The sequence below is a fragment of the Lepidochelys kempii genome, chromosome 3 (assembly GCF_965140285.1).
Source record: "Lepidochelys kempii isolate rLepKem1 chromosome 3, rLepKem1.hap1, whole genome shotgun sequence".
In the NCBI taxonomy this organism is placed as follows: Eukaryota; Metazoa; Chordata; order Testudines; family Cheloniidae; genus Lepidochelys; species Lepidochelys kempii.
In genome coordinates this window covers 199,732,129-199,747,530 of record NC_136382.1, presented here as the reverse complement: position 1 = coordinate 199,747,530, position 15,402 = coordinate 199,732,129, and the positions used below count along the sequence as shown (strand labels likewise).

The following is a 15,402-nucleotide window of genomic DNA, read 5'->3' as shown; positions in this document are numbered from 1 at the left end:
TAATCTTTATAATGTTAGCAAAACTCTTTGGTCATAACACAGACATTTTTGCTACAGTAAAATTGTTACTCTTCTACATTCACGCATGTCCGTTTCTCCCTCTGTATTAAGGGGGAAGAAAGAAGTACTTGCACTTCTGAAGAGTGATTCCCTCCAGACAATGAAGTAGTGGAATTAAGAGGGTACCAAGTGAATAATATCTTGTCCTCCTTGTCAACATGGAGGGAGGGTGAAAGTCACGCAAAATAGAGTGAGAAAACAAGGACTTCAAGGCAGCACTGGAAAAAATGAGTGCACACAACTCAAGACACATTAGATCTAATTAGTAGTAGGGCAACACACTAAAATGATTCCTTTTCAGCAGAGTGATTCACCACCACGCAATTTTATGTTTGGAAAATCTGGATGAGGTGAGCCCCGGTAGGCTCTTTGAAAGGGGGAAGAGCATGCTGAGCTCAGTTCTGGTGCTGCTTACAGATATAACTTTGTCCCTGTGAAAAAGAACAGTAAGTTTGACATAAAAGCAGTTGTTTCTGTAGATGGCACTGGAACAGGACTAGAAGCTCAGCTGCCGAGCCTTCTTTCTACTATCTGAGATCACGGTCTTTGATGGGTAGCTTCACCCCCCAGATCACATTCTGTTCTGACAAATATTTGCAGAGAAATATTTCCTACCCAGTCTGTTCTCGAGACATAATCAACCCCGGGGAGGGGAGGAGCCTGACTGACAAGCAGGGTAACCAACTGCAGTCTCTGGGTAGTCTGCATGTGGCTGGGACAACAGGAACCCCAGACAGGAGCAGCATGTGTAGAAAAATAGCTGCTGCAAGGAGTCTGGTTACAGCAGCCAGAAGAAGGGCAGTACTGGAACTGCTCCCTGCAACATTATCTACCTCTCCACCATGGAGCTTAACACTAACCCAGAGGACCGAACCCCAGAAGTGAAAGACAACCCTAAAGACTCTGATGCCATCAGAGGACTGTTGGACAGCTGAGCCTGGATTCAGGCCCTCAGGGAACCCACCTACATGAAAGGGAGCTACCTAAGGAGGGATACCACCCGTCCTTATTGAGCTTTAACTCCACCAGACAGTTAAGGCTGGTGGAGGAAGTCTTACAAAATTTCCCCCCATACTTATTATTTGTGAGCATTTAGTCATTAGCGTGATTTGGTTAGTCGCTCATTTAATTATCCTCAATATGCCTGTCTTCTCCTTGTGTTCCTTAAGAGCTGCCTACCTTGCACCCCCTTCTACCAACGTTCTTCTGGGTGTTGTCGTTGCAGAGAGTTGCCACAGTGAAAGACTGCCTTGACCATGCTTCTGGTTCACCTGGAATGCTTCCTGTGTCAAGGGGTTCTGTGGAAGTGACACAGATCTGATAAAAGACATCCCACACCCCGCCCGCAATTCCTCCTGTGGGAATTCTGTGCCCAAGAATTAAAAATTCTGTGCCAAAAAGATAAAAGTTTTGCCCATAATGTTTTAAAATTCTGCAAATTTTATTTGTCAATAAATAAATGCGGAGGCTCCAGGATGGCAGCGGGAGCACAGGCGAATGGCTGCATGGAGGTGGGAGGTCACTCTGCAGCCCTCCCACGGGACACATATTTGGTGGTGAGGCTGCATCTGACTCTGACATGGTGCAAGGCCAGGCCAGCCCCAAAAGTCCACATCATGAGAGGAGGAGGAAAGGAGGAGAAGCCCCTCCCTCCCCGGAGTGATTTACCTCTCCACTGGCTGCTCCAGATGCCCAAAATGATGTGCCCGCACTGTAAGGGAGGGGCAGATGACCACTCTTGTGGTTTCCCTTTGCTTCCCTGTCAGAAAGTCATTTTTCTGCAGAGAAGCAACGAAATCAGCACAGGATATGAATTCTGCCCACACGCAGTGGCACAGAATTCCCCCCCGGAGTAAAAAATGTATACTTGTCACTGAGGCCAGATTCATCCTGTGGCAGTAAACGTCACAGTACAAACAGAGAGGGGGCACTTTTATGGATAAGACTATCCAGGCAATCAGGAGGATTTCACAGACAGATGTGGGGTAATCTGCCTTCCACAGTTTTTGCATCTTCCTCCGAAGCAGCTGGTGCTTGCCACTGCTGGAGACTAGATTCTGAACTAGATGGACTGCAGCCTGAACCAGTATGGCAGTTATGCTCACAGATGTGCAGTGCTGCCAGGCTGCCAGGCCAGCTCTCCCAGGGACTGCTGCTCTTGGACAATTCACTGAGAGGAATGCCTCCAAAGTCCCTTTCTGGCTGCTTTGCACAAGTAATGCAATGTACAATCCACAGAATGTACAAGTGGATTTCACCCCTGCATATGAGGCACAGCCTCCCTGAGGAAAGCTGAATAATGCCTTTGAGAATACTGTAAAATGAAGCCCTCTATTTTCACCCATAGAATGGGAAAGCATCGACAGCTTTGATAATGGTACTTTGGTGGGAAAGCTACTACCAGCTTTCCCACCAAAGTAATAGCTTTCCCACCAAAAGTTGGCAGTAGCTTTCCCACCAAAAGTGATTCAATCCCTAGAGGATGGGACTATATCTCTAGAAGGGGAAATGTATGTGTGATGTTTCACTCCATATTGTTATGATATGAATATGACATAACTGAGATATACTTTATGCAAAAAGAAAAGGAGTACTTGTGGCATCTTAGAGACTAATAAATTTATTTGACAGGTTTCAGAGTAGCAGCCGTGTTAGTCTATATTCGCAAAAAGAAAAGGAGTACTTGTGGTACCTTAGAGACTAACAAATTTATTTCAGCATAAGCTTTCGTGAGCTACAGCTCACTTCATCGGATGCATTCAGTGGAAGTGAGCTGTAGCTCATGAAAGCTTATGCTCAAATAAATTTTGTTAGTCTCTTGAGGTGCCACAAGTATTCCTTTTCTTTTTGCGAATACAGACTAACACGGCTGCTACTCTGAAACCTGACTTTATGCAAAATGGCTCATGTACGGTATCATTGGAAAGGTTATGATTTACTGAATGTGATTATCCAATTTGCATGCCTGTATCATTTCTGTATCTGAAGTTAGGAATATTGACTATATATCTGTATTTCAAATGTATTACTTTGGGTGTCATCCCCAACTAGTCCTTCGGGTACAGCAATGGAAAAGTCAGACAAGGCTAATGGGCCATTAGCAAAGACAATGGACTGTGGAAGAGCTTAGTCTTCCTGTGGACGCTCCAGGCAGCCTACAAGTAATGGCTGCCACAGACCTGCAGAGACATGGGTCTGAGTTATCTGGTACTGGGACCCACCCCTTGGAATGCCGTGTTCTTCCATTGGTAGACAAAGGATTCCTACCATACACAAGCGCTATATAAGGCAGAGGAGTGACATCATGGTGGTTCTCCTCTGCCTCCCCGCCCAAAGAGACACTGGGAAACACCTGGAAGCAAGAACTGAACTGGGGGGAGAAGAGTTGAGCCCAAGCTGGAAGGGCATCTCGCTTGTGAGTAATAACAACTGAGGTCTGGAAACCAGTGCAGCTCCCTTTCGATACTTTCTGTAATCTGCCTGCAACAATATCTAGGGTGAGAAATTACTACCTGTAACCAGGTTTCAGAGTAACAGCCGTGTTAGTCTGTATTCGCAAAAAGAAAAGGAGGACTTGTGGCACCTTAGAGACTAACCAATTTATCTGAGCATGAGCTTTCATGAGCTACAGCTCACTTCATCCGATTAAGTGAGCTGTAGCTCACAAAAGCTCATGCTCAAATAAATTGGTTAGTCTCTAAGGTGCCACAAGTACTCCTTTTCTTTTTACCTGTAACCAATTTCTTTAGTGAAACAAACTTTGTGTGCCTGTTTTATTTGCTTCGTAATCTGCTGTGTTTGCTAACTCTTTAGCCACTTAAAATCTGCCTTTTATCATTAACAAAATTTGTTTTGTTTATGATTAAACCCAGTTTCTGTAATTTGTAACGTGGGGGGGGGGGAAGAGGGTGGACACAAGAAGTTGTGCATACCTTCCTCCACATTGAGGGAGGAGGCAGATTTCATAAAATACCTTTGGGTCTGCACTCCAAGGGAGGTGGACACCTGAGTGCTGGGTCAAGTCCTTTAAGCTGAGGCTTCCCAGAGCTGATTTCACTGTCTGTGTCATTCTACAGTGAGGTGTGGCCCTGCCTTTGTGTGTGCTGGAGGAGGATTAATAGCCTGGCTCAGCAAGACAGATAAAAAGGGTGACCAGGCTGGCAGAACAGGCGGGTTCAACAGTATCCCAATACATCAGGTGGCATCCTAAGGGGGGCAACCCGTCACAGTATGGACAATCATTCTGTCAATTGACATGTCAATTCAGTGTTTAGCCTCTGTGCTTCCAGTCAATAATTAATTTTGGTTACTACAGATCTTGGTCACACTTGAACCAGTAATGTAGAGATGAAATGCTGTGTGTATCTTTAAGTAATTGATTTAGTCTCACCTTTCCTACCCAAACAAGACATTATAATTTTCACCACTTGACTGGTAAGTTGGTCAGATGTTCAGTTCTGTTTCAGAAAAGAAATCTTGGTAAAAGCTTCTAAGCATTTCCATATGACAAAATCCATATGTCGTTATACTTATTGGAATGTTTAGTCTGATGAAGGGAAAGCCTCATCACACAAGGTTACATTGTTAATTCTATAACAATGCTATGGACATGAATGGTTAAACAAGACCATAATGCAGAAAATTATAATAGTTTTATAACTGAATACCCCAATTACAACTTACTTTACTGCAATAAGCTTCCATTAATAATTCCCAGCAATGTCACCCCCTACATTATGCCAACCTCTTCAAATTCAGCAAGGGGAGAGAGGTGTTAGACTGGATGATGCAATATGGGTTAATACATGTCTTGAAAGTCCATTTTAAATTTTATCCCTGTCATATTGTTTACAAATTAATCATGCAAAATTAAATGAAAGACCTTTTAAGGTCACCTAGTTCATCCTTCTGCTAATCATGATTACTCATTATAGTAATTATTCCAATCTGTTTTTAAATGTGTCAGGTGATAGCACTTCATTAAATTTCCATTAGGAGATTGTTCCATCGTCTGAGCTCTGACTTTCAAGAACCTTTTCCTGGTGTTTCAGGCAATATTTTTTTCCATCGTGTAATATCCTCTATCACTAAGTAAATTCCTTCCCTTCCTTGGTGATTTCACCCTTCAAGTACTTGCACGTGGTTATGTCACTTTTCCCTTCCCCTAGTGAAGCCACACATTTAGCATTTTTAATCTTTCCTCAATTCAGTCTCTACAGCCCTCTAATCAGTTTTGTTGTTCACATTGTTGGCTGGGCATATTTTAAACAAGAGTCAGACGTGAACATATTTAAAGTATGTCCTAAAACAAATTACATTATAAAATAAAGCTTATGCGCTTCTGAAAATGGAAAAAGAATGGTATAGCTAACAAGAGTTCTGACTTCCTGTCAGCATTTCTATCACACGCACACAAAGTTTATAGGAAAACCAGAAAAAAAGAGATTAAACACTACTACCCTGTATTTCAAATCATTTAGTGAACAGATGGCTAAGCTTCAGAGACCATCAGCAGTCTATTTCAATTAGCTGGAATTGCAATTCATGTAATGTCATACAAACTAGGACTAATAGATTTGAAGCAAGATAAATAATATACTTATAAATAGCCATTAAAGTATTTACCACTATAAAAAAATGGTACCAGCATTAAAAAAAAAGACTTCTATTTAAGGAAGTCATTAAATCTAGACATCTTCTTAAGTGTATCAGGATGTTTGCTTGCATAGGCTTCAACAAACTCAACTGACTATTGTAAAGAATAATTTAAGAAAATTAAATAAAGCTGCCTTCTGACTTTTCATCAAACAACCTCCAATTTCAGAAACGTGCTTACTAACAATTATGGCCCCAATCCTGCAAACACTTAAACACATGAGTAGTTTCATCTAGTTCAATGGGACTATTCGTGTGCATATGCATTTATTAACCTGAGATCAACTCCATGGTCCTTGAGCAGAGAAGTTTTCCACTGCCTTTGCCTTCAAGGGGACACTTTGTTAAATTTAGGAATACAGTAATACAAATTTTTGAGACTGTAAGCCTGACCCTTTCCCTCACATTCATGTATTTTTAAAATTTGACACCTATAAGAAAAGTAAAAAAAGGCTGTGGCGGGGCGGGGGGGGGGGAGGAACTAATAGGATATTTCATGTTAAGTTTCTTCAACACCATTTATAGCAACCCATTATGCTAGAAAAAAAAACTAGGATAGATAAACCCACATAATCCAATAGCCCATTTGCCTAGTGTATCTATAGGTCAATAGCACCCAACTTTTCTTAGTATCATCAAATGGCTTGAAGGACAATTAGATGGAGGTAGAAATAATCAAAGACATGACATCTCAACTGGTGGCATCAGGCAACACGCTTATATCAAGCACGTCCTTCGGCTGTCATCTTGTAGCCAGGCCCAACCCTGCCTGTGATGTACCATTAGATATTTGATAATGATTTCATTGTTGACAATTCAATAAATAGTACTTTTCTTTCTGAGTCAGAGTTTTACCAATATCCCTTTATGGCTACCAATCGAAGCTCCCTCTCTTTTTATTCGGGTAAGTTCTTCCTTTTCTGTTCTAAATTGTTCATATTTTAGCTGGTACCACAAAATCTAATGCTTTCAGTCCCAATGTGGGTGCATTTTGACAATGGGTGAAAAGATCTACATTTTTTTTTTTGGTTTAATTGTAAAAATCACTGCACTGTACAATATATACTAATGAGCAGATACAAGATCTTTACCCAGAAAAAGTCCTAGAATTCAGCTGAGAGGGGGTGACAAGGCCAGTGGAATAGATTTTAGCGGATGAGTGTATTACTATACTAACATCTAGAGACTCAGTCAGGGATATCCAGTCCAGTGCCTCAACCACAATATCATCCTCTCCCCATTTTCAGGATGCTTTATTATAATCTAAAAGTCTGTGTAACAAGTCAGAGTGGCAGAGACAAGCCTGGAAGTGATGATCTTAACCTTCATTGTCATGCAACAGGATAGCGAGTGAATCCAACAAGTCATAAAACCCATTAAAATTTACATTTATAACCAGGGAAAGAAGCATAGCTGCAACCATCTTGAGAAGAGATGAACAAGTGGAGAGGAAGTGCAGTGACAGCCATCTTCAGAGGGGCCAGACAGACAAAGAGGAAGCCCAAAATATTGAGGAGTTAAAAAGATTATAGAAGCCACATATCTGGGAAAGGAAGGAAGTTTTTCTATCATAAAGATCTTTTTGCCTCCAAAGACAAAGACACCGTGGAAAAGGGTAATGCCTCCCCTTCACTGGACAAACTGGAGACAGAAAGAGAAACACCAGTCAGTTCACTCAGGCTAACCTGAAGGATCTGCTAGCAGAAATTATGTATAAGGAGATGAAAGAAGAGCTTCAGACCAACATTAAGGACACTGAAATATATAAGATTAAAAAGATACAGGAGGAAACAGGATTAAATGAGTAAACAATACTAGCAGAGTAGTTTGAAAACTCCAAATATTTTGAGACAGAAAAAGACAGAATTAAAACTAGAGAACACTGAAGATCAGGAATGCAAAAAAATCAAGATTAATGACATCCTGGAGACAAACTGAAGGAAGAAATCTCCCGGGAATGCTGAATGGCATTTTCCAAGATATGCTAAAATTGGGCAGCAAGGCATGCATCTGTATTGAGAGTACCCAAAGAATTCTGACCCAGCTTCTCCCGCCTTGCTCTCAGTAGGCTGCAGACACATAGATTTGGACCGCTGGTGATTCTAAATCAACCCATAAAAATGTTCCCAGATCTAGCACACTCAGTCCTTAAAAAATGAAAGGAATTGTACCAGATAACCACAACTGCTAGGAAAAACAATATTATAATAAACCAAAAAACAAGTCAGGTTTCCCATTTAGACTTTCCTTTAAATGGAAAGCCAGAAGGGTCTTTCAGATTCAAAGGAGAGAAATAGATACTTATGGATATGGGAATAGACAAATCAGTTCAGGAACAAAGAAACTGGACCTACATGTCACCGAACAACTAGGAAAACAGACCAAGGAGAGCAATCAAAAAAGATGCATCATCAAAACAACAGGACTGACCTGAGAGAGATGTAGTAGACCAAATATAGAAGAAGATTGGAATATGGGTTAAGGAATTAATCTACCAATTTTATACAGTTATGAAGGGAAGATTAAATGGAAATGGTTGTATACTACCAAAAATACTTCATATAAATACAGTATAGTTAACGAGCATAACATTATTTAAGGCTGTGGTTCATAATATTCAATGAACAAAGTTAACAGTAGAGTGGAGACCCAGCTCTCCCTTTGTGATGGAAATTAAGAGTTATATAATCTTGAATTTTACATTTTCCACCATAATTGACCCTTTTCCAATGATTATCAAACATTCTAATATTTATGTCAATCTTTATAATGACATGTTACAATATATGAACTTAAGACAGACCACGCCTTGTAAACAGACTCCCCTCACCAGCAGGGAACCAGCAGACCCTTAGAGGAAGAAAGGAGAGACCAGGCTCCCACAGATAGCAGGAACTAGACAATAACAGTGGCAAAGAATAGGAACAGATGTTAAATGCTGCTAAGTTTTAACAGAAGAGATCACATTTGATCTATTTATGTAATGCAATATATCGCTTGACTTGCCAGATGAAGAAAGAAGTCTATCAGCACAAGCCAACACAGCAAAATTGGAAAGGATAACTGTGGCACCCTGTACCTCCAAGCAGCATTCTGGAATCCCCATATTCACCACTGTCATGTAATTATGATATGTTTCATACAAAGTCTACCATGTAAGATATCATATGAAAGGTCATGATCTGCTGAATCCCATTGTTCTGCCAAAATATGTATATCTTTAGTGAGCATTGAGTTATGAGATTGTGCTATATGGTTGTTATTGAAATATGCTGTAAGTTTGCTAGTGACATACAAAAAAGGCAAACCACTCCGAGGAGGTGCTCAGCGACCATTAATCAGCAGGGGAGATGTAACCAAGGGATTTATAATTCAGTGAGAGCTGCCCAAGCACCACAAAACGGGCACTGCTCAACTCTATGACTCAGCTACACAAGACCACACCAGGGGGATTGCTCAACCCAGTGACTCAGCAAAGCCCACCAGGACATGTCTGGGCAAGTGTCTTCTAGGCACATGGATTAAGGATATAAAATAGAGAAAGAACAGTGGCAACATGCCTTTGCTTCCAGCATAAGTGCGGGAGAAGAAAAGCAACAAGAACTCTGAGAAGATGAAGGCTTCATCGAAGGAGACTGGTGCACACTTCAGGGAGAAGCCTATACATTAAGAACTGTAACATCCACTGGGGTGAGAAAATTGCTTGATCTAAATACTGCCTAGTGTAATAAGGTTTAAAATTTAGATTGTGCATTTATCTTTTATTTTCTTCTGTAACTATCTCTGACCTTTTATGCCTGCCACATATAATCACTTAACATCTTTCTGTAGTTAATAAATCTGTTTTAGACTTTAGCTAAAACTGTGTATATTGCTTGAAATGCTTGGGAAATCTCAGCTCAGTCTATAAAGGCTGGTGCATGTCTGCTCCACATTGATGGAGGAGCGGACTGGGTAATGAACGTACTCTGATCAAGCTTCTGAGCAGGGCAAGACGGTACAGCTCTGGGGTGCAAGGCTGGAGACCAGGGGGGGGATAAGCTGGTGCCTTTCTTTGTGTGATTCATGAGTGGCTTTGTGAGCATTCAAGCAACCTAGCTGGGTGTGGGGCTCCACATGCAGTTGTGCTGAGTGATAACAGCACCTGGAGGAGTTTGTGCTTATCACTAGCAAAGCATTGTGAGAGACAGTCCAGGCTGGAGAGTTAAGGGGGCAGAGCGGTACCCTAATTCCAGCTTACACTCCAGGGATCCCATCATAGGCAAAACTATAATTGGAGGAGACTCCAGCATCCCACTACATCCACTAATGGACAGATCAGCTAATAAAAATTTAGAAGTTCTTAATATATCAACAAATAGAGCAAAATTTAATACACCAGGATTAATCACAGTTTGGCTTTCCCTTTGGTAGCAAACAGAGATTCAAAGATATCATACCCCAAAAATGGGCAGTCAACACAATGGTTGTAAACCTATTTTAAAAAATCAGTTAATCAAAGACTGAGGTTTCATAGGAGATTTGGGGTGTGTCTACACTGCACTATAAACTCAGGCCTGTGGGACCTGGGCTTATGGATTTGGTGTTTCCAAGCCTATGCTTGAGCATACACAGTGCTTTATAAACCTGGGCTTACAGTTGCTGGACTCGGGTATCACAGTTGTGTTAATATGTCCATACTGCACTACACAGACCTTCTGACTTGGGCCTGCAACTTGAGCTGTATCCAGGCTGCAAAATGACAGTCAGATATACAGTGGGATTTGGGCTCTGATCCACTCCCCTACCAGGATTCTAGGACCTGAGTTTTAGTGCTTGTTGACTCAACTTTTGTGTGGACTGACTTGTGTATGGAAAGAAGTGGGGCTTGGGCTCAAACCTGAGTTAGAGCCCAGGCTTAATGTGCAGCGTGCACAACCATTGGAGCTGAATAACTCCCAATGAAAGATTGTTATTTTGGATGCTATCAAAACAGAAATTAAGTTCTATTTTGATACTAATCATAAAGACCAAATATCCCAGAGGAAAAAAGAAAAGCAAGCAGATAAAACAAAATTAATAAGAGACTGACAGGCTGCAAGGTTTGCAAAAAAGAACTGAGTCTCAAAGCACATTTATACACCCCTGATTCTGAGGGCAACTAAATGCTATACTTATAGAGAAAACTGAAGAGGCTCTCAAGCTGGCTGAAAACAGGCATCATAAAGGGTGGTGGAGACAAAGGCTAATAAGCTGCTTATAAAGCTAGACAAGAGAAGGAAAAAATTAAAATATGCCAAAGGAGTAGTAAGTTTTAAGAGCTGAGAGATTGCTGAAGAACTCAGGAGGTTCTTACAGTTCTGTATGCCTTCAAACTATGACAAGCTCATGGGAAAAATTACAGAATATATATTAGAGAAGTTAACAGATTGGAAAGATCAGTAGAGACAGAGAAAGCTACAAATTTGATTAAATTAATGCCAACACCAATCCCCAGGACCAGACAGGTTTTCAGCAGAGTTTTATCAGGTGAAATCACATCACTACAGACAAACCAGACACAATGATTTTTGTAGGGAGTAAGGAGATTCCCAATACAATGAAAAGGGCAGATATCATAATACTAAAGCCACAAAAAGACAAGCTGCTATGTGGCTTGTTAAGGCCAATCTTGCTTCTTAATATAGACATGAACATATTTTCAAAGTGTCTTGCCAGAATAGAAGCAGTCCTTCCTCAGTTAATACAAATTGGTTCAATAGGTTCCACATGCAATAGACAACCAAACAACATTAGAATATTAGGATTATTTAATAATATACAGAACAAAAAACTGAAGGCCTGTGCTATTCTTAGGCACGTAAATGGCATTTGATAAAGTAGAGTAGCCTTTCCTAAAAACAATGCTATTGGAAATAGGTTTTGAAGTCAATATAAAAAAAAAACATGGATAAATATGACTCTCCCTCAGATAAAACAGGAGCGAATGGGGGTATATACCCAAGAATTTCTATTACTAAGAGGAACCAAATAAGGTTGTCCTCTATTCCCTTTGTTGTTTGCTCTCTTTATTTAACCCCTGGCTCAAAATGTAAGCCAGAAGAGCAAGTTAAAATGAATAAAACTGAACTTATTGTTGTGCTGTATGAAGACTGTGCAATACTAATCATTACCAACCCAGTACAATCTAGGACACATTCTCAAGGTAATTAATTCAGAGGTATATTAGCCTATACAATTATATTATATCCAAAATTAGGTATAAAGATAGAAAGATCTATGGTTTAACAGCTGCACAATACATTGTTTGTTTAAATTACACAAATTCTGAAGCATTTTGGAGTCAATATTTCTCCTAACTTCAAATCAGCTACATGAAATGAACTTGCCTCCCATTATTTTGAAACTGAAAAGTTTGTTGGATCAGAAAACACTACATTTGTCTTGACCCCAGAGCAACAGTAAAGAAGAACCGTTGCCAAAAAAGTTTCCTACTTCAGGACTTAACAATATGTACATGAAAAAGAATAAGGAAATTCAAACAGGAGTTACATTAGTATTGGACAATAAACATAGATCCACACTGGAAGGGGAACTGGCAATACCAAATTTACTAAAATATTATTGGGGGACTATTTGCATCTAACACACATCAAAACACATGTAGGAAGCCTAAGTTTCAGGAGATGATTAACAAGGATAGAAACTCTCATTACAGAAAAGGGCAACCAGAAGGGGCTAATCACCAGATGGTGCAACAAATTGTTACTGATGGATCAAAATATAGGTAAGAAGGTAAGCAGCCACAAATCGATTGTTTAAGGATAACAAGCACAGACTCTGAATAAGTTTGTCTGAAACTTCCATAAGCATGTTAACAAAGGCTCTTTGGTAGTTTATGACACTGAATTCATTGGCTTGAAGAACACACTTTCTGCTATGCTACCACATGAGTCTTAAGATTTTAATTCACTATACATTAAATAACTTGTTTTGAATTTTTACATGGAAGAAAACTGAAGAGCAGTTCAAAATATTTACAAAAGTAGCAAATACCTGAAGTACTCACAGCTGTGGAATAAGGGTTATGAACTCCAATATTTTCAGCCCAGCAGCCACATCCATAAAGAGCTGCCTGAGAAGAGAAATGGATCTTTTATAAATTCAAGTACTTAGTTTTTGGGAAAAAGGGAGATTATTACATAGGATAAAAGAATAAGATTCAAAATAGCTACTCCAGTACATTTTGCTACATCCTCCAACAGTTACTCAATCCTGAAGAGGAGTACCTTGGAGGTGCTCTTATCTCCCTAGGTAGGGATGGAGGGCTCAATCTTGCTGCAATGGTAAAACTCACATTCATTTCAACAGGAGCTGGAATGGGCCCTATTACTACAGAGTGAAACCTAAGAGTGGTGGACCCTAATCCACTACTCTTATGCTTTAAAGAGTTCTTTAAAACATGTTTTATGTTTAAAATATTAAAACATAAATGCTTTTAGCTACACATTTTAAAGAACCCTAAAGAATCTTAAGGTCAGTCCAAAACAGGGCTACCCATGGGATGATGCCAAACAGTGGACTAATTGGTTGTATGTAATCAGTAGAGCATACAGACTCTTGAAGATTCTCAGAATTGTTACTCCATGTTGATAGGCCTATCGATGCTGTGTGTTCTTATAGCATCATATCTTTATCACCTCCTTCAAAAGATTCTAGCACAACAAAAGAGCATCGCTGAATTTGAAAATGGACATGTTATCCTCACATATTGATCAAAACCTTATAGAACTGGTAAATTTATCTAACAGTTATCAGAGTGGCACTTTTTCTTTTAAGCTTTGTGGGGTATTTAATGAGTGGCAAAAGTGAGATACTAACAGCACTAGCAAAAGCGAAGCGTACCAAGAGCAGGCTCTACCTATGCATCCCAACTAACCTGCAATACACCTGCTATTCCAGTCTTATGTAATAACCACAAAGCATGCCAAATTAGATGAAGTTCTGCAACACTGATAAAGATCCTCTAGATTAGACAAAACTCATTTCCCCATGCAGAGTAGTCAAGAACGGAATCCAGGTCTTCAGATTTGAATGCTAAGGCATCAATTCACTATCACCTGACTCTTGGCTAGTTTGCAGTTGCACTGTTTATTAAATATGTAAGCCATTCCCTGGTAATACTAAGTAACTGTCCCCTGTTGAAAATACATAATCACCTGACCAACTCTTCCAGGATGCTTCAAAGCCAAGCCTCCACTGGAGACAGCAGCAGCAACATTTCCTTCTTGGTCAACAACGACCGCACCAACTGTATCCAGTGTTCCTGAGTCATTCTCCTGCAGGACATACAAAGAGAAGCAACTACCAAAAAGAGTACACTAAACAGAGGGCTAAAATTAAATTATATTTCTTTAAAAGTACGCAAAAGCAGTGCTCAAAATCTGATGACTAACTGGCAGGCCAACAAAAAAAGCTTCTTTATTGCTGTCCACAGTGTACCTGGTCTGTAATGTTGTAAATTGTCATTCAAAGCGGCAATTCACTTATTCATGAATAGTCACTAAATCAAGGAGAGAGATGGAGAATGACTCTCAAGCCACTGAGCCAAAACTTATAAGAAGGGTGGTGCTCTCACCATCTCCCCATCTTGTTACACCAGCCCAAAAATGTTTCGACAATGCCAAAATGAAGTTTCACTCCAACACTACCACTTGTGTTCATTTTTTGGTTTCGTCAGAACTATTTGGCGAACTTGACCAATTCACAAATAGTTTCAGGTCAACCAGAACTGCATTTTTTGGCAAATAATTTAATCATGGAAAAAATTATGCTCAGTTCTACTATTAACTCATTTATGGGTATTTCGTGTCACTAGCTCCATGGCATACATTTAAGTTTTTATAAAAACTCAATCCTGCACACAATGATCCTGGTGAACAGTTCCACTGAATTCAATGAAGCTACTCATGTGAGTAAAGTTACCCATGTACACATTTGTAGGATTGCCCCTCCAACCCCAGTCACACCGTACAGCTAGGACAAGAGTCACACTGTACTGGTAATTTATCTTTTTAGAAGTTAAGGAGAAAGTGAAAGCTAGAACTGAGGGTCTTCCATAGAAGATTCTCCATAGAGTTCATTAATTTTTCTTTACTTAAAAATGAGATATTGGGGAAAAAAACAAGTCTCTTCAAACATACAAAATTAGAATGTCCACTTCAATTTTTAGCATGTAAATAGCTTACTAACTTAAATGCTGGATGTAAAATATCACACACTGTGGCTATTAACTCCAGTAATAAGGTCTGGTCTACACTACGGGCTTAGGTCGAATTTATCCATTTTAGGTCGATTTAAAAATGACTGCGTCCACACAACCAACCCTGTTCAGTCGACCTGAAGGGCTCTTAAAATCGACTTCTGTACGCCTCCCTGATGAGGGGAGAAGAGCTAAAATAGACCTTGCTGAGTCGAATTTGGGGTAGTGCAGACGCAAATTGACGGTATTGGCCTCCACGAGTTACCCACAGCGCTCCATTGTGACCGCTCTGGACAGCACTTTGAACTCCAGTGCACTAGCCAGGTACACAGGAAGAGCCCCGGGAACTTCTGAATTTCATTTCCTGTTTGGTCAGTGTGGCGAACTCAGCAGGAGTCAGCAGCACAGGTGACCATGCAGTCCCCCCAGAATCATAGAATGTTTCT

General features: G+C 40.2%; 1 protein-coding gene across 14 annotated transcripts in view; it reads right to left on the bottom strand.

Annotated features, from left to right (window-relative positions):
* Nucleotides 1-15,402, bottom strand: part of TASP1 (taspase 1) — a 157,464-nt gene that overhangs the window by 85,965 nt on the left and 56,097 nt on the right. For all 14 annotated transcript variants that reach the window (XR_012158326.1, XR_012158327.2, XM_073339577.1 and 11 more), the window contains 2 exons: nt 13,914-14,033; nt 12,751-12,829 (listed from right to left, as the gene is read on the bottom strand). Coding sequence is in view for 12 of the 14 variants with exons in the window: in XM_073339577.1 (XP_073195678.1) it covers nt 12,751-12,829; nt 13,914-14,033 (199 nt within the window). In the remaining 2 variants the exon portion in view is untranslated. The remainder of the gene's footprint in view (nt 1-12,750; nt 12,830-13,913; nt 14,034-15,402) is intronic.